The sequence below is a fragment of the Haliotis asinina genome, chromosome 9, assembly GCF_037392515.1.
Source record: "Haliotis asinina isolate JCU_RB_2024 chromosome 9, JCU_Hal_asi_v2, whole genome shotgun sequence".
Classification (NCBI taxonomy): domain Eukaryota; kingdom Metazoa; phylum Mollusca; class Gastropoda; order Lepetellida; family Haliotidae; genus Haliotis; species Haliotis asinina.
The window spans coordinates 47,415,070-47,436,022 of NC_090288.1; the positions used below are offsets into that span (position 1 = coordinate 47,415,070).

The following is a 20,953-nucleotide window of genomic DNA, read 5'->3' on the forward strand; positions in this document are numbered from 1 at the left end:
AGTCTGCAACGTTCTTCCAAAAGTAATCATTCTTAAGGCCATGGTAATTTCCGTATGCATCGGGAAAACTAGAACCTCTTCCCCAGTACAAGGCGCAAATGTTGACAGAGTGCATTCATGAAATGGCGATTCAATGACATCTCCATCGCACTCGTTGACAACGGACAAGCTGACTATTAAACTTGTGTGGCACATCAACACAAGATGCAAACATGCTTGGATTAGAGAAGCTGGATCTAAGTCGATGTTACATGTGTGAGTTGCGATTATTTGCCGCTTGGGGATTTGAGAACCAGCAAATAAGGCAGTATTAGAACAGAGGTTCGTAGGATGATATGACAAGTAACCTCTGTGGGAAGAGAATGCTGTAAACCAAGAGTGAGTGAAAGATTGTATATAGCAACATTCCAGCAATATAACATTAGGGGGCAATCGAAATATCGTAAAGGGGCAATGGAGTGGCCTAGTGGTTAAAGCATTGATTCTTCAAGCTTGGCCTCAATTTCCCACATCAATCCCAGTGTTAAAAAGTTTGCCTGTCATGCTGAAGATCAAGGTTCAATTCCCCAACGGGTGTTCCCACTGTGACATTGCTGCAATATTGCTTAAAGCAACGTAAAAACTCGCTCGCTCACTCACTCACTTACTCAATCACTCACTCACTAAATGGAGAAAACCAGCAAACATCAAAATTTTGATAATGAGACATGCACAAGTCTTTCAATTAATTTTATTGAATGATGTTTTGTTTTGAATGAGGGTGGGCACCTAACTTGAAATGGACAGATAAGAAGACAACTAAGGTCACATGTTAGCTTGTACACAGAAACATCAGCTTCATCATCAGGCAATGACTGGCAACTCTTATTCTAGTATTTAGAATAGGATGGTATACTCACATTACACACTAACCAAGGTTAAATGATGGATTGATCAACGGCTGACTGAGATGCTCTTAGACAAGGAGTGCACTCCCTTTGTCAAGAGAAATAAGTTATCCCCCTTCCTATGGAAATCAGGGGTTATTTCCCCTTCTTCAAGAAGCAAGTTAACCACCTTCCTTTAGAAACGTGTTATGTTCCCTTCCTACAGAGATAGGGAATTATCTCCCCTTTCTGGTGTACATAGGACTCTCTCCCTCTCAGACCTGGCAGGTATTATCACCTGCACAGGTCTAAATAAGTAAGCATCCAATGCTTGATCATGTACACTATTGACAAGGGCCTTGAACTATGCTAATTAACATACTTCCATTTTAGCTTACAGGTACATAATCAATGTAAAATAATGCCATCATGTTGTACTTCATACAATGACACATATGAGATGTTAGTTGGCTATGTTGGTGAAGTCGGAAAATAATGTCATTCATCCATGACCAGGGCTCATACATTGGAACAGAGTGCCATTAACATGAATTGCATAACAACATAATTGTCAAGATCGTCTAAAAAAATAGGGGCCACACAAATAAAATATACTGGTGTGTGACAGAAAACGTGAATATAGACTATGTTATAACAGTAAAAATTAACATCAAGTAACGTCATTATGCACATTTCTGTAACGAGACATGACTAACATAATCAGAGTGGTCGTGGCACTAAGGTCACCAAATTCAAGCTAAGATCACCTAGCAGATCAGGGACCCACAAAGTTTGTGGTCTTAGCGCTACATACTCGAACCCACAAAGTTTGTGGTCTTGGAGCTATTTACTTGAACCTATCAAGGTACTAAGATCACCCAATAGATCAGGGACCACAAAGTGGTCTAAGTGCTATATACATGAACCTATCAGGGTGCTAAGATCACCCAGTAGATAGACCCCATTCCACAAAGTGGTCTTAGTGCTATATACTTGAACCTATCAGGGTGCTAAGATCACTCAGTAGATCAGGCCCCGTTCCACAAAGTGGTCTTAGTGCTATATACTTGAACCTATCAGGGTGCTAAGATCACCTAGTAGATCAGGTCCCGTTCCACAAAGCAGTCTTAGAGCTAAGGTCACATACCTCATATATACTTTAACATATGGTGCTAAGATCACTTAGTAGATCAGACACTCAAAACTAAGGTGATTGTAATGCTAATATCTCAACACATGCTTACAATCATTGTAGCACTAAGATCATTTTGTGAAACACAGACCAGGTCTTCAGGAACTAATACTAAGAGGCACTTGACACATCTGCTGAGTCAGCAAATTCAATAAGTTCTACATAGTATTAAACCAAAATGAGGTTATGAAACAGCTGATTTCTGTGAATGACACAGTTAACACTTGTCCCCTATGACCACAATACTGAAAACGGATAAACTTGTGATTGAAATGGTATGATTGGGTTCAACTCCTGTGTGGAAACAATTACAATAATAATAATTATGATAAATAATATTTTACAAAGTCAATCAAAACTATACATTTTGAAATACAACACAATAGCAACAAATTAAGCAAAAACAAATAAACGTTTACTGAATATTTTCTGATTACATACATATGGTAATGAGTAGAATCAGCTGCAAGGAAAGCATGCTGTTAATGACAGATGGTAACTGATATGTCGCAATCACACTATTATGCCACATCATACAGTATTCTAACAACAAATTACAAGTCTTTATTTCTTTAAATCTCATCAAAGGCCAGACAACTTTTATTTCTTGTTGCATGAACCCCGTTTTTTCACAAGAATAAGAAAAAGACATAAAAATACATTTTCCCCACTTGAAAAATAAAATCGTAATGAAACTGAAATAGGTAACAAAATGTGTGATGGAAATGACTGCTCTGAGCAACTCAGCAATGGAGAACTTGAAAAGCAATGCCTTTGAAAAATTAATCTGTGATTTTGCTTTGATGATTTTATTTTTGTAATTTTTGCCTCCCGCATTTAGGTTTTCCGAGGACAAAAATCTACAAAACAATAAATAATATTGGGGTGGCTGAAATAAACAATCTGATTATCTAATGGCTTTGTAACTACTCAGTGACAGCGTATATCCTGCTGCCCTCTGAATGGCATCTGCAGAATCACATGATATGACTGCTCCAGTAGCCATGGTAACATACAATACTCTTACATAAGCCTATCACCAAGTACCGCTGACAGCTCTTTCAATGAGATCAATGTCGTGTATTACAGTCAAACAAAATATATCATTGAAATAAAGTATGGGATATTGGATTTACAAGATTGATAAAATGCAAAGGACGATGCCATGGAGGAAACAGATGATGAAGAGAAATTAAGGGAAAATGTGACACTTCATTCCATTCTTTTGGAAATGTTTCATTTGTATGGATATAAATTACTTTTTCTTATATGCATTGGCACTGGCTAGTGGTATGAGTGCAAAATGGAACATCCCAAACTTAAAGTCAAAAAACAGGTCCATCATATCATTTGTAATTCACCATTTTTGTACTGCATGAAATCTCTGATAACTCGGAAATATTCCCCTCAACTTGACAAATTTTTTGTTTGACTGACATTTTATACTTACAAAAAATTAATGTAATTTGGGAACAGAGATGCAGTATTTCCAAATGTTTTTCAAAAGTTATATTGATGGATGAATGTGAATATTACAAACATGCCAATCTGCTAATTTGGACGCATTATACAAGCATAGTTTTATATGACTTTCAACAAAGAGTGAGAATGTTATGGAATGGAGAGTTTAATGAGTTAAAAATGTTGTAATAAATGTTTCATAAAAGCAAAACAAAACAGTTCCTTTAAAAATAAATTAACAGAAATTATGAATTATTAATGTGAACATTCCAAAAAGCTTAGTTTCAAAATAGAAAATTCATAAATACAATTTGAAGTTGGAAAGTTAAAATTACAGAAGAAATACAGCTCATAGTGGTTTTCTCAGAGAATAAGTAAGTAATACCTCCTGCTGATTCTACAATGGTTACGAGTAATTATTGAGAATTTGATGTTTCACCAACTGATAATGTTTCTTTTTCTCACTTGACTTTAGCATACATGCTAAAAGAACATCATCAGATTTAGGATGCACATTTACATTTTTAAAATATTTCAATTATCACTTCATAATCATGTATATATAGCATCAACTATATATAACAAGAAAATATATAAAACAATATTTATAAATTACATTCCGTTTTCACACAGTTCAAAAGGTATTAAATGACAATTTTTAAAGTAAAATGTGCTCATGTATGAGGAAACATGAAGAAAAACAATCTGATCGTCCTCCACAACATGCAACTTTAATCTGATTGGAACAATTACATCCTGTCATAACATCTAATTACTATTCATCGTTATATACATACAGAGAAACAACATGAACATATCACTATGTATATAACATATTCAAAATGTTTTACACACGCATAAATACATAAAAATACTGTAAAAAACTTTTGGTTTTCTGAGTAACCACCTCAAAATTGAGGGTTTGTAAGTAGGTAGATGGGAGTCACACGTGTGTCACAAGTATATTCACACACATTTCTAACTGCCCAGTTCACACGATATATATGGACATTACTATTCACCACATATCAATATGGACAGATGGATGTGTGGACATATTGATGAGGCTGAACATGGGTCATAAGTTTGTCAGCATGCTTGTGAAATAAATCCTGTTTCTATGTTTTTTAACCTGCCAATCAGATGAACTGATAAATGAGCATGTCTCGAAATCTGATAACTAATGCTTGCCATCTTTTATCCTTTGAGTTTTTTTTCTTTCGCCATTAGAAGATATCAAATGGGGTCCAGAGCTTTAAGCTGATTGGAAAGTTGTTGCATCTATAAGCTTCAATAACAATATCCTCTCTTTTGATGTTAAATGTACCTTTCTGTGTGAGTTACGTCCGAGGGAGAGTATGTTGAATTGAGGAGTCTTCTTATTTCAGAATCGGGCCTCTCCAGGAATGAGCTTGTATTGTTCTCAGCATCAGCATCGTCTGAACTGTTCCATATAATATGACCTCTACCATTGTATTGATCATGACAATGATTCTATTATATGGTCTCTGATCCAACTGTTAGCATCATATGAACTGCTATCTATACATCAGTCAGGTATTGTGAAGACAGGAGTGTCCTTCTTCACACATGCACCCTAGGTGTTAAAAATGTTGAATATGGTTGTGAATAGTGTTATACTGTGCTTTGAGTCCAGTGTTCTCCATGAATGAATCTAGTGCTCTCAGACAGAACCAATTATGCCTCATGTCCTTCAAGTGTGACTTGTGTTCGACTTGCACTGTGGAATCCATTAATGTGGACTCTTGGGGTAAATTTCCAAAAAGAAGTTGATCATAGACTCAGAATTGTGAGGTGACCTTGATCTTGACCTTCATATGGATTTCACCTTGACTCTAGCACAACATGGTGGAAAGACAGTAGATTTTTGCTTGCACAAGTAGACACTGTCCATTGGCATAACACAGGTTACTGACCAGATCTTTTCTTTTTTTAGCTGCCTCACTGAACAAGATTTTTATTTTTATGATAGATTCTTCCTTGGAAAGTGCTACTTGCATTGTCTATGACATACTGTTTGTGCAGCAAGCCAGTCATTAATGAAGAGGTGGTTTTTTTTGACCAATTGAATGCAATTTGAAAATGCATCACACTGTTCCAGGTCAAGTGCACAGAAACATCCCTGCTGTAACCTGTGGTATGTTGTTGTATGCATGTTCCCAGTGAAGAGAATGTGGAATCTCTCCTATAAGAGTCTGTAAACACATTTAACATTCAACTTCACGCAATGTCAAAATCTCAACAAAGGAGCCATTTTAAAAATATTTCTGCTTCACTGATTTTGTGAGGTCTGAATTCCCAGAATGTCCATATTTGGGAAATGACTTTTTTAAAACAATAATCAATAGAGTCAACCACTAAGTTGATTATCACACAATTTTATCGCAAATATTTGAATCAGTTCACAAAAACAAATTTCCATTTAAGAAAACTCTTAAGCGTTGAAACATAAAGAACAACATCAGACATGTAGACACAGAAGCAGTTTCAAAATTAAATTGCAATGTTTGTCCAGGATTGGTTACTTCTTTCCATCTACTTGTCTGAGATTGGCTGCTTCCATTACTGGCTCCTGATTGGCTACATCTTCCTAGCACCTTCCCGTAATTGGTTCATTTAGCCTGCTGCTTCACTGGTAAAGGAGAAGTTCTTGAATACATTCTGGTTCATGGTCTTCAAGAGGCCCCTGTCTGGAGGAGTGAGCTGAGCCTTCTCCATGGTGAAGTCCATGTCGAAGTTGGAGCTGTCGCTAGCCGATTTCTGAAACAAGAACCGATTTAGTGAATGACTTTAGCTTTTTCTTAGCAATATTCCAGCAATATCACAGCAGGGGCGCCAGAAATGGGTTTCACACATTAAACCCACATGGGGAATTAAAGCAGGTCTTCAGCATGACAGCCAAATACTTTAACCAGTAGGATACCCCACAGCCAACAAAAACAAGTAAATAGCCATATTGAAAATCAGGAAATTTAGCAGGGATGTAAATTAGAATAGCTAGGTCCCTAGAACTGAATTGTTTTCATGAAAAACTTGGTGTTTAGACTCAAGACCCGTGAATACCCTGATTAGAATGGTCTTTGGTAACTAATGGAATCAAGTGGTCAGTCTTGCTGACCTGGTCGACACATTTCAATGTGTCTAAACTGCAGATCAATGCTGATGCTGTTGATCACTGGATTGTCTGGTCCTGACTTGATTATTTATAGACAACTACCATATAGCTGGAACATTGTTCAGTGCAGCCTTAAACTAAAACCACTCACTTTAGACTCAATAACCCATCACACCTCATGACACACAATGCTGTTCATGATATCAACACCTTGTTTGTCTCATCCTGGGTTGATTATTTACAGGAAGGAGTCATACAGCAGGAATATCATCGAGTGTGTCCAAATAAACAAAAACAAAAAAAACGAACACAAACAAATCCAACCGAGAGCTTATTAGTTCAAGTTTGACTTACTCCTCTACATGATTGCATTGACATTTCTTGGTTTCATTCCAGTGAATAATACATTTGGACTATTATTTTTAAATACTGTCATCAACAAATGAGTCTCAATTATTTTTTTAAGGAAAGACCAATTTTATTCCTTGTTTTACAGATACTCCTCAGAAAACCTAAAGGCAGGAGGGGGAAAAATTAATAAAAACGCCAATCATAGTAACATTTCTTCTAAATACTCAAAGCATACTACTTTTGGCAATTTATGAAGTGTAACTGGGGCAAGAAACAATAAAAAAACCAAAGATTTTCATGTAAGCTTACATAAAAACATTAGGATTTTATTTCTTCAGCAGGGAAAATTAATTTTTATTTTTTCTCTTATTATTGACAAAATATGAATGGTAGATCCATAAAACCAGAAACAAAATTGGTCTAGCCTAATGCAATATTTTCAAAATACTTACAAGCTTTGGTTTGAATGGTGGTGGAATCTCTCGTTTCTCCAGTTTCTCCCAATCTATGCTGCGGAAGAATTGCTGCGATCTGATTGGTCCAGCTTGACATCCTGGCATGCCCAAACGTTCATATGGGTTCCGTTCAAAAAGCTGAATCACAAAGAAAATTCATCAATATCCAGATGACTACTTGTTTCTGAACTTGTTTCTCTGATTTCCATGCAAAGAACATCTGTTGACATCAGTATCTATATGAATAATTATCGAATAATTATGGTGACTTATACATCTATATGACTATCTACTGACTTCTATATACCTAACTGTTGACATCAGTATCTTAATGTCGACTTGTTGATTTATGCACCTACGTGCCTATCTACTGACTTATACTTCTACACCTAACTGATGACATCAATATACTTTTATGCCTATTTATGTATCTACATGCCTGTCTGTTGATATATATATCTATGTGCCTATCTGTTTGCTCATCTAAATGCATATCGATTGAATTTGCAGACACTGTATCCGGGTATTTTCATGACTGTACACAGACCAGACTAAAATCATTTTAATGAATTGAGTGTCAGGTTTTTTCGAAAATCCTTGCCGATTCTGATCAAACTCAGTCTCATAACAAATCAGACGTGGCCCAGTGGAGGAAATGCTTACCAAACTCAGCATCATCGCTGCCTCCCTGGACATGGAGTGGGGGTAGCGAGGGGTGTCATGGAGGATGGAGTGGAATAAGTCATCTTCATCATCGCCGTGGAAGGGAGACTGACCAATCAACATCTCGTACAACAGGACACCATATGACCACCAGTCTACCGAGGCATTGTACTTCTGGCCCTTCAGAATCTAAGGGAGACAAATCATCTGTCAATATTTGTGGTATTTAACTGATAATTCAAAAACGCATAAAAGATGCATGCATACTGGTGTTCTTTTAAGTATATAAAAAGCAATACACAGTCAAGAGAAGGTTTTTCCCTCATGTCAGCAGTGAGAAAAGTCATGTGACCAATAACCTTCCAGCACTTAACAGGCATCTTGGGTTATCAGGGGTAATAATGAGTTAACACTTTCATCATGCTCAAGTCTGGGAAAACAGAGTTTTTTTAATGGTCATAAGTATTATTATTTATGTTAGTGTAGTGGTCATAAAATACAGTGCTGAGATTCAAACATGGCCCTTCTGATCTGAAGACAGACACCTTATCCTGACAGCAAGGTGAAGGTCATCTGTGGGATCACTCCATGTCCTTCTAAATCAGCAAAAGTTCCTTTTGGGTTTGGGGGCAAATATTTGTCATCTACATAGTTAATGTAAGGTATTAATAATTTCTGACAGTATTTTATTTTAATGTTCCATCATGAATACAAAAAAAACAGACACAGCAAATATTGAGGTATTCTGAAAATACAATTAAAAGTATGTCAAAACCATGTTATTTGTCCATGAGGTCAGTTTTACAGATCATCCTGTCACAGATGACAAGAAAACAATAATACAATTGACAGGAAAATAATATCTTATTAAAATACCTCTGGTGCAATATAATCAGGAGTTCCGCAGAACGTAGATGCAAGTTTTTCGCCAAATATATTCTCCTTGCACATGCCAAAGTCAGCTATCTTTATATGCCCCTCTTTGTCAAGCAGTACATTGTCCAGCTTCAAGTCTCTGAAACAATCAATTTTCATAAACATTCAAAAAGAATTGACACAGTGAGTTAATATTTAAAATCACATCGGCCATATCATAACTGACATAGTGAGTATAACAGTGCAGGAATGTGAAAGCAATGCCTGACTTGGCTGACACATATCATCGTATCTCAATTGCACAGACCAATGCTCCTACTGTTGATCACTGGATTGTCTGGTCCAGACTTTAATATTCAGAGACACCTGTTGCATAGCTGGAATACTCCTGATTGCAGGATAAACAATAAACATCCTGCCATCATACCTGTATATAATTCCATTGGAATGCAAGAACTGAAGGCCGCAAAGTATTTCTGCTGCATAGTATCTGAAAGTAAATCCAGAACCATTAAGAAATCTAGCAATATTTATATATATAGAATGCACCAGACATTCATATGTACTCATCCTAACATAGCTAGTGAATACTAAACAATCTCTCCTGTAATACCATATTTATGAAACAGGTGAATTGGTTTTGTATCTAACGAGTGAAACTGAATTAGATACATGTACCAATACCATTCACAAGTTTCATAAATATACTACTACACGGAGTGTCATTTGGTATTTCAGTAATTATTTACTCAACATTAACAAATAATAATATCTCAGAATCCAACTTACAGAACAAGTGCATTAAATCATGACAGAGGTCATACGTATGGATACATTTATTTATGCTTGCCAACATTAATCTATTTCAAATTCATTTTTTACATAAACAAGGGTGCATGAAAAAGGGACCAAATGACTCCAACACATTACTTTTTTTTAATATATAAATGCTATTTCACACAAATGAGCAAAGGGCACTTGAATATCATGTTTTCGAGATTTTTTGTGAATGACAGCTGAGATTTTGTCTTGATCACATGACATTGGTCATGTGACCAAGTAAAAATATTTCCGGCAGCACATGATGTTATTATACAATGTGCAATAACACTGACGAGCTATTAAACAGTGATATCTTCAATGAGTGAGTAATATATATTTTTCTTGCACATACACCACTCTTAAAGTCCCATGTAAATGTTGAATGGGCCTGTACCAGTAATATCTACTTACTGTGCTCGGGGGAAGTCAAACTTCCCACTCATTTGTATATGAAACATCAAGTCTCCGCCATTAAGGTACTCCATCACAAAGAACAGGTGACTCTGAAACAGGATCACCCAACACAGTCAGGAGAAAGTATCGCCATTGGTTACTCTTGTAGGAGTGTGAGAGGCTGATTATATATGTAAACATACCTTAGACTGGAAGGTGCTCTGTACATGAGTGAGGTGCTGTGTACATGTGTTGGGTGCTGACTACATGTGTGATGGGTGTACATACCTTAGACTGGAAGGTGCTGTGTAGATGTGTGAGGAAAGGATGCTGACAGCCCATGGCGAGGACCCGCCTCTCTATCATGGTACACTCGATATCATCATCCTCCAAAACAACATCCTTCTTCAGGGCTTTGATGGCGTAATACTTGTCAGTACCCTTCAGCTGTGCCAGCAACACCTGCAGCAGACCAACAACATCAAATCTGGTGGCAGACAACACCAACCCTTCTGAACTGTTCACTTTTTAAACTCCCAATTCTGAATTCCTAATCTCTTGATTCCTAACCTCCTGGACTTATAACCTTCTGGACTTTTTGAGAAAGAAGGGTTGAGGTGGGGGGTGGGGGAGGGGAAGAGAGAGAGAGAGAGTACACTCTGTTGAGAAGAGGCAGTGCACACTGCATTTTCACCCAAGTTTCAATGGTCATATAACAAAATTTCAGGACAAAAGAGGGGGTCCACATCACTGCAACTCCCCCTCTTGACCTGCCTATACTTCTGGACTAAATTTGAGGTTCCTTTGAGTTTCCTATAGCCATAATTTACTTATCTATATTGTTTTATTCTCAAACAATAATGTACATAGAACATATACATGGAACACGAGGGAGTATACCTTGCCAAAGCTGCCTTTTCCTAGCACCTTCAGGAAGCTGAAGTCTTCTGGAGAGTACTTCCGAAGAGCGACTGGGGGTGCCCTGGCTGGGGAGGTGGTGGTGCCCAAACGCCACATCTCCTGGTAGTTCTCATCATCACTGTCTTCTTCACCTGCTGCCTCATTGCCTATCTCTGTCATCTGTAATGTGAGTCATACATCAACTAACAGCCATCAACTAACAGCCATCAACAGGAAACAACTGGAGAGTCTGGCATCACATTAGCCAAAGATTATATCCAGATCTAGCATCTTATTTGGAGAGAATTTCATCAGCATTTACCTTCTTACAGCAAGGTTTCCATCCACAATGCATTACCATTTAAAGTAACTACATTTTTTATCAAAAACAACCAATATCATAGTTCATTGAATGACTTAATGAACAGGACCCATATTTGATGAAACTCAACACTGATGGATGTTTATGCATAAGACAAATTTACTATTGCCTTTGAAACAGTGACCTTGACTTACATCGCTTCTTTATCTGAAGTTTGTTCTTATGTTAGATCATGAAACTTAACCCAACTAAACACCAAAGTATATGACCTGACATATGAAATGATCATGACCTACAAACTTCAAATATCAACTCACGGTAGTATCTGTTGACGGAGATGTTGATGAGGTTTTGGAGCGACCTCCGGATGGGTAAACGTCAGCAAGAGCATCAGCAAGAAGCTTCTGGTTAACGCCACATAGATTTGGCATGTACTTCTCACACTTCTTGTGGCAGTTGACCCCACACACTGTCAAGGGAACAATTCACACAATTAATGAACATATCAGGAGTCCTCTGGGAAAGGGTCCTTTTGATCAAGTTTTCACAACAAAGATTCCTCTCCACACTGTCCACAAATGTGACGTAAAATGAATGTTACACTACATTTGTTTGTTATTTAATGCTAATCTCAGCAATATTACAGCTAAATGACGATGGTCTGTAAATAATTAAGTCAGGACAAGTCAATGCAGTGATCAACAGCATGAGCATCAATCTAACCTATATGATATGAAGACGTGTCAACAAAGTCAGCCTGACCATCCGATCCTGTTAGTCGCCTCTTATGACATGAATGAATTTCTGAAGACCAATTCTACCCTGGATCTTCATGGGAAAGTTAAATTAGAAACCCATCAAGATTCCAAAATGGCATCAGATGGACATGTATAACAGTTTATAGTGATATATGGTCTGTTCAGTATTCACTGCGTAAACCTCTAGTTGTGACCTTCACCTTCACATTTGAGTCCTTGTCTGAAGAGGCCATACAGCAGGGTGCCGCAGTGATCACAGAAGGTCGGAGACATGTAGTTATGCACACGGAATCGATGTGGCATATCGATCTTAAACCGCTTTGTTAACATCTGAAAAAGACAGTAGTGGATCATTTTACTCTTTTAATGTCTTTGACCTACATGAGTAGCAACTGAAATCCCACATGCTTGCAGAAGTTCCCATAAGAGGTAGAAGGTGAGTATAGTATTTATCTGCAATGAACAAATCAAATCAATACTGAACAAAGAAAAATTGCTTGTCTTCACACACTCTGTTACAAGCACAGTCTTTTGGGGTTCTATCGAAATATACATGATTTGAGTGCCATAATGCCTAAGCGTCTGCTTATCTGATCCTGATCCTCAGTGCTTGAAAATCTGAGAGTTTGAGTTAAACCCCTGGTACGACCCAAAACTTTTTCGCTTTATAAATAACATACTAAAATATTTCTGTGCCATACTGATCATGTAGCTGCCATAAAACCTCTGAGTCTTGTGTGGGAATTTACACAACAGACATTCTGATTCGAAGTGTGATGCCTTATCCACATGATCAAAGAGGTTATGGGATGACTTCACTCTCTGCTACAAATGAGTGAGCGTGAGTGAGTTGTTTTACGACAGAATCAGCAATATTCCAGCTATATGGCAGCGGTCTGTAAATAATCGGATCTAGACTAGACAATCCAGTGATCAACAGCATGAGCACTGATCTATGCAGATACAATGACATGTATTGACACGGAATCCTGTTAATTGCCGCTTACCCCTGCTAGAATCACATGACAACAGCATGTATGCCACTGTCTTTCAAAAACTCCATGTCAGAGGAGCTTTAGGTTAATAAAGCACTTCAAGGGAGATAACTCTGATTACCTTTGTTTCTCTACTATCCTTCGCACTGCCTGGGCAGTCAAAAATGATCTTGTCATGGCATTTCTTATGGACTGCACAGTTGCAAGCTATCAAAATCAGAAAAAATGTAAAAAATTACAAGTTATAAAATATGAAATAAAATCTATTCAATATAAAATAGCAACATACTTCAATTATTCTTTTAAAGTGTATGCAACAACTGATAAATGCTGCTTAACAATAACTGTGACATCATTTGCAGTCTATTCAGTAGTGAAATATAACATAATGTAACTGTACAATAAACGAATCAGTAATGGAGGTATTTCCCTGACAACTGTTATTTAATATCAAACATAATATTTGCATTTCATTTCACCATCGTCTTTCAGTAAATTTCAAAAGTAAAATCACATTACTCTGTGATGAATATTTTCAAAGGACTGACATTTCTATCAGGTCGCCATGGTAACCAATGATCCTTTACATCATTATCTTACTTACCTTTACACTGATATCCCTGTTTATTAAGTCCCCTGAAACATATCACAGATAGTATTGACACTGACAGACAGCTAATCTCGAAATGCCTACATGTTCCCAAACACATCACTAAAGTGTGGTACATTTCATGTGTAATCTTAGGTTTCATGATACTGAGGAATGTAAAAGAAAAATAATGGTTATTGGCATCAGAAATATTTTGTAGAAAACGAGTTTGTTTGTTTGTTGAGGTATGCCATGATGAATAAATCTAAGTGAATCAGCTGAAACCACGTAATCCTGTTAACAACCTCTCATGAGAACCAGACTAATTTTAATAACCTCCATCATAACAGGGTTGAGAACAAAAACTCAACTCCAAAGTGTAATGCTTCCCTGTGCACGAATGCTGTTGTAGATGCCAAGCTAGAACCCAGACTTGAGATATAGTCGTGCCACTATGGTTACTTAATCACTGATGTCAAAGTCTTCACAGAACCTTAGTTCTCGGCATATGGTACAGAAACATTGGAAGAATATGTCAAACATTGTCATCGAAAACGTTCTTAAGAGACAGGGTACCAATGCTGAAAAGTAATTCCAATGTGAGTGGTATATCTTTGTTGTCACATACCACATGAAGTCATTGCAGAAGGAACAGAAGACTGGCTGGCGGAAAAACTTGGCGATAAACTGATGACCCTTGACCTCATGGACTTTCTGCTGTTTCATGGCTCCACGCCTGATGAAGCCGCGTTTTGAACCAACTTCATCCATTGGTTTCTGTAACTCTGGAAACAAAACAGTCATCAATATACAGATATAGTCTGAAGGGTTCCAACAGTTCTTGGAATAACTGAAGCTGTATGACTGTAACCTAGCCATGTGGCTAACAAGTGCTGGATGACTGTAACAGCCATGGTGTGACTGCAACAACAGCCATGTGACTAACAAGTACTGTATGACTAACAGCCATGGTGTGACTGCAATGACAGCCATGTGACTAACAAGTACTGTATGACTAACAGCCATGGTGTGACTGCAATGACAGCCATGTGACTAACAAGTACTGTATGACTAACAGCCATGGTGTGACTGCAATGACAGCCATGTGACTAACAAGTACTGTATGACTAACAGCCATGGTGTGACTGCAATGACAGCCATGTGACTAACAAGTATTGGATGACTGTAACAGCCATGGTGTGACTGCAATGACAGCCATGTGACTAACAAGTACTGTATGACTAACAGCCATGGTGTGACTGCAATGACAGCCATGTGACTAACAAGTACTGTATGACTAACAGCCATGGTGTGACTGCAATGACAGCCATGTGACTAACAAGTACTGTATGACTAACAGCCATGGTGTGACTGCAATGACAGCAATGTAACTAACAAGTATTGGATGACTGTAACAGCCATGTTGTGACTGCAATGACAGCCATGTAACTAACAAGTATTGGATGACTGTAACAGCCATGGTGTGACTGCAATGACAGCCATGTAACTAACAAGTGCTGTATGACTGTAACAGCCATGGTGTGACTGCAATGACAGCCATGTAACTAACAAGTGCTGTATGACTGTAACAGCCATGTTGTGACTGTAATGACAGCCATGCAACTAACAAGTACTGGATGACTGTAACAGCCATGGTGTGACTGCAATGACAGCCATGTAACTAATAAGTACTGGATGACTGTAACAGCCATGTTGTGACTGCAATGACAGCCATGTACCTTTGTTCATGTATTTGGGGACTTATTTAACACTGTAAGAGTGCTAGATACAGTGGAAACTGCAGAATAAGCCATAACTATTCCAGCATTGCTGTTGCAGAGGCCATACTGGATTTACAAGAATAAAATTTCAACTATCACACAGAAATCATAAAACTTCAAACTTAATTTTAAGATTTGTAAAGTATAAAGAAATAACATTTAAAATAAATACATGATGAAACCAGATCAATTCAGTAAAATTCTGCCCAGCATGCTTATAGAAATTTAACATTATCAAAACTGTTACCTTTGCCAGCCAATGTCTTTGTAGTCGTTCTTTTAAATCGGTTCATATTCCAAGGGTTTAATTACAGACTTAACTCATCTAAGCCTATACTGGAAACAGTTCCTGATAGCCAGAAATCCCCACAGTCAATCGTGTTCCATTTTCAACATAACTGTTACCTCACTTTTAATCCCTGTTTTCACTGACATACAACCCCCCAGCTCAAACACTGACCACTTCCACCCTGTGACTGAGTCCACTGTAATCACTCTGCTTGTATCCCCTGTAATCTCCACTGCTATTATAGTCAAACTGCAGCTGCACAATTATTCAACAACTTTTCCTGTGCTAACGCCATGTTATATATTTGAAACCTTTGTGTTGATTTCACATCCTTCTGAAGGAGGAAGTCAGAATCACAAAGGAACAAAAATATCTATGTGTTTCTTTCCTGTCAATTATAGCAAAGTGTCAACAATAACTGACATTCTAGCTTAACCAACTGAACCCCCTCAAACAATTCAGGATAACCGTGGAGCATCCACCTCACAAAATATATAGACAGAATCTCACCCAAGCGTCTACTGATATGAAATATATCAACACAAGTTGATAAAGTAACATATTTTTACCTCTATCAATGAGTGTTGATATAATTACATTTTGTAATTAATGATTGGTTCATTACAACCAATCAACAATCAAAAATAAGTGGTTAGCGTGACATGTCATATTTTCTTGGTTAATACACAAAAAAAACAAAGAAAATCATGTAGTTTCTTCATTTTTTCTGCAAATTGCACAAAACGCATTTGTAAATTTCACATCTTTGAAGGATGACTAATATGTTTGGAACATGAATGAATTTCTTGGGGTCTTTTAGACAAATTCACTCATGACTTGGAACAAGCTTGTGGTGCTTATGTAATGTAACGAACAAAATCAACCTTGTGAAAAAAATTGTTATTGCAAACAAGTGTTCCAAAATTGTTTGTGTTCAATTATGAGAAAACATGACTGACTGCTTGGTTGTTCTGTCAGTGCAACCCATCTTCAGTTATTTTAATTAATTGGACCACCATTACAGTTGAGTACCAGGCTCATTGTTCTGTTGATGTACCTGACTGATTGACATTCATGTTATACAATTCTCTAAGAACGTCTCTAACAGATCCCATGCAGCTGCACCTAACTTTACTCTTGAGTAATACCAAAAAAGCACACCTCTGAGAAATCTCAAAAATGTTCTGATTGTAGCAAGTGACAAAACATTTCTTTCCTATTTTATGCCTACTTTGTTTTTAAAATCTCATTTAAGATCAATTTGGTTCTTTTCCCTGAAACTGGACTTACCTTCTGTTCCTGAGAAGTATCTGATCTGAACTTGGAGGCGTCCTGATGGTCGAAGATCCAACTGAAGAGAAATGCTTTCTATTAAATTTGCCATCATTTTCATTTATCTTAATTAATTTGATTCATTTCATTATTAGTATTAAATTTAAGTCACAAATTCAATTACAAGGCCAAACCAATATAATTTCTTGTTTTATGGATTTTCACCCTCAGAAAACCTACAGACAAGAGGGGATAAAATAAAAAATAAAATCACCAGTCACCTTTAAACACTAAAATAGTTTGTGCTGTGTGCTTGGAAATTTATGAATTGTATATGCGGCAAAACAAACACTTTAAATATAATGTTTTGTGTGTTTAAATTGTTGGCCAATAAAATCATTAGAATTTTATTGTTTGAGTGGGTAAAACATTTGTTTTTTTCTAATTTTTGTTCTTATTCTTGAAGAAATATGACTGGTGGATCCAGAAAACAAGAAAAAAAACAATACATATTTGCAGGTACTAACTTTATTATTATTATAGGATATTTATATAACGCACATATCCATGTAACTATTGCAATCAATTATCAATCTCAACTCCTGAGGACTATACAACTCTTGCTGCCACTAGGCACACCAAGTTTATTGTGGCTTTCTCATCCTAACAAGGTACCCAGTTCACAGCTAGGTGGACTTGGACACATAGTCACAGCACTTTGTCCAAGTTTACTGCACGTTGTTGTACCCACAAGGTGTATGCAAGTGTTCATGTGGCCACCATCTGTTCATATACCAACAGATTCGTGGGTTCTATTAAGTGCACAGGTTTGTGTACTGTACACTAGGGGTTGACAACACAGAAAAAGTCGGCACACAAAGTTGACGCCAAGGTTTTTACACCTGGTCACAGGTGGCCTCAATCACGACACCTCAACCTCGCTTGATCACTAGCCTGCTGCTTTAACCAGCTCACCCACCACGCCCATTAACTTGGTCAATAATGATCTAGGTGGCTTGATAATGATAATGATTTCCAACGTGGGCATAAACTGATGAATTTATTACCAGTAAAAACTACCTTCAAGAACAAGCTTCCATGGAAGTGCTTGCTCCTGATGTTAGCACTGATGCAGGGACATGAATACGATAACACCATGACAACAGCATGACCTCGGTGAGTTCTAGTCCCGGGAGATCAGAAATCCAGATTACTCACCCACACAGTCGTCATGTTACTGTTGCCACATTTTTCTGCTAAGACCCTGGCACCAAGGCTCACGTCTGCAAGGAAGCGGTTTGGCCGTTCCATTATCACCATTTGGATGACGCGACCTTCATATAGATGGGCATCAAAGCATGAGTTCCATTCGGGATACAGAGTCTTTTTCTTCTGCACAAGCTGAATTCCACGGCCTGAAACAGAGGTCAAGGTCAAGGTCACTCAATATTATGCTGCCACAGTTTTAAATATGTAATACTGTTTCAAGAAGTTCTGCAAGAATCGAGATTGAATGCTAGTTTTCAGACAGGGTCATAGTATGGTTCAGAGATTGTTGTCTATCATTTTCTTGCAAGACATTTATCACTTTACCATGGAAAAGTCAATTGAATTAATCATGCTATGAGATCACATGATCAAGAATACAGAAAAACAAAACCTTTTCCACAATTATCAACTACTTTCATGTGACACACAATATACATGTAATAAACAACACCAATCTCACTAAATCAACAGTTATTCACCAATGATATTTGATCATGTCTTCCAGGAATTCTTATATGTCAACTTCTGTGAATAAATCTACACAGCCTATCAACTGTGCTAATAGCAAAATCATTAATCTGCAATAAGCATTCCAGGAAAGTAATCCCACTCTGCTGCCAAGATCTAGACAGAGGGAACATTTCCCTTGAAAAGGAAGTTTTTCTGATAGAGATGTCACGTCCCACAGGGTATATAAGCAATATGTCACATGTCAGACATGTGATATTGACATGAGATCTCACGGAGGACAATACACAACAGTTACCATCAATGTCTCATGTCTTAGGTAGCTGACTGTTATTGTACTCTGTGGTAGCAATCCTAATCTACTTCAATCTCCTTGTACTCACCATTACTAATTCCACTTATCAAAACAAAATACTGCTGTGCCCTACATGATGATCTCAAAACAACTTGATCTTACTGTACTCCACACGATGATCTCAACATAACTTGATCTTACTGTACTCCATAAAATGATCTCAACATAACTTGATCTTGCTGTGTTTGTACATGATGATCTCAAAATATCTTGATCTTACTGTACTCCACACGATGATCTCAACATAACTTGATCTTACTGTACTCCACACAATGATCTCAACATAACTTGATCTTACTGTACTCCACACAATGATCTTAGCATAACTTGATCTTGCTGTGTTTGTACATGATGATCTCAACATAACTTGATCTTACTGTACTCCACACAATGATCTTAGCATAACTTGATCTTGCTGTGTTTGTACATGATGATCTCAACATAACTTGATCTTACTGTACTCCACACAATGATCTTAGCATAACTTGATCTTGCTGTGTTTGTACATGATGATCTCAACATAACTTGATCTTACTGTACTCTACACGATGATCTCAACATAACTTGATCTTACTGTACTCTACATGATGATCTCAACATAACTTGATCTTACTGTACTCTACATGATGATCTCAACATAACTTGATCTTACTGTACTCCACATGATGATCTCAACATAACTTGATCTTACTGTACTCTACATGATGAACTCAACATAACTTGATCTTACTGTACTCCACACGATGATCTCAACATAACTTGATCTTACTGTACTCCACACGATGATCTCAAAACAACTTGATCTTACTGTACTCCACACGATGATCTCAACATAACTTGATCTTACTGTACTCCACACGATGATCTCAACATAACTTGATCTTACTGTACTCCACACGATGTTCTCAACATAACTTGACCTTACTGTACTCCACACGATGATCTCAACATAACTTGATCTTACTGTACTCCACATGATGATCTCAACATAACTTGATCTTACTGTACTCCACACGATGATCTCAACATAACTTGATCTTACTGTACTCTACATGATGATCTCAACATAACTTGATCTTACTGTACTCCACACGATGATCTCAACATAACTTGATCTTACTGTACTATATACAATGATCTCAGTATTACATGATGTTTCAGATGTGTAACAATTTGGTAAAACCCATGAATAAAGACATAGTACAAAGTAGAAATAAGGCTGAACTGGGAATCAGACCCAGCCATTGGTACATCCACATCAGGATGTACACCAATAACATAGAAATCACATAGGATTCCACAACCAATTACACTTTCTTCAGAGGGACACAATTTGATGACCCATACAAAAATACCAACATAGATCACTGTCAAAATAAATAGCTGATTAAACATATCTAAATCAGAATAACTACATCAAAAATCTATGATTACGCTGACAATCAGGAATGACAGTGTCACCCAAAATAGACTGTGAGGCAAAAATATATTGAAGACAATCAATTTCTGGAATCAGATGCCAATCCTACAACACGAACACACTGATCAAACTCATGATGCCATCAGAGCACAAAGATGAAGAAACCTCTGAAAAACAATGTCACTTACAACTAATTAAGCTCTGAGGTTATCTCAGTTAAAATCTATCTCGAGATTAAGTAATCTGTCACTGATGATTGAGGGGGAGAGAAGGGAAAGTGTGAAAAACAATTACACAGAGACAATCATGGTTTCAAGATG

General features: G+C 37.3%; 1 protein-coding gene across 4 annotated transcripts in view; it reads right to left on the reverse strand.

Annotated features, from left to right (window-relative positions):
* Positions 1 to 4,728: 4,728 nt before the first annotated feature.
* The window catches only part of LOC137295869 (protein kinase C delta type-like), a 114,157-nt gene continuing 97,932 nt past the window's right edge, over positions 4,729 to 20,953 (reverse strand). For all 4 annotated transcript variants that reach the window (XM_067827426.1, XM_067827429.1, XM_067827427.1 and 1 more), the window contains 15 exons: positions 18,340 to 18,536; positions 17,140 to 17,200; positions 14,408 to 14,564; positions 13,795 to 13,826; positions 13,312 to 13,397; positions 12,396 to 12,525; positions 11,755 to 11,906; positions 11,116 to 11,295; positions 10,504 to 10,677; positions 10,234 to 10,325; positions 9,428 to 9,490; positions 9,001 to 9,139; positions 8,125 to 8,313; positions 7,459 to 7,599; positions 4,729 to 6,300 (listed from right to left, as the gene is read on the reverse strand). In XM_067827426.1, coding sequence (XP_067683527.1) covers positions 6,157 to 6,300; positions 7,459 to 7,599; positions 8,125 to 8,313; positions 9,001 to 9,139; positions 9,428 to 9,490; positions 10,234 to 10,325; positions 10,504 to 10,677; positions 11,116 to 11,295; positions 11,755 to 11,906; positions 12,396 to 12,525; positions 13,312 to 13,397; positions 13,795 to 13,826; positions 14,408 to 14,564; positions 17,140 to 17,200; positions 18,340 to 18,536 — 1,937 coding nt within the window. In that variant the 3' untranslated portion in view covers positions 4,729 to 6,156. The remainder of the gene's footprint in view (positions 6,301 to 7,458; positions 7,600 to 8,124; positions 8,314 to 9,000; positions 9,140 to 9,427; positions 9,491 to 10,233; positions 10,326 to 10,503; positions 10,678 to 11,115; positions 11,296 to 11,754; positions 11,907 to 12,395; positions 12,526 to 13,311; positions 13,398 to 13,794; positions 13,827 to 14,407; positions 14,565 to 17,139; positions 17,201 to 18,339; positions 18,537 to 20,953) is intronic.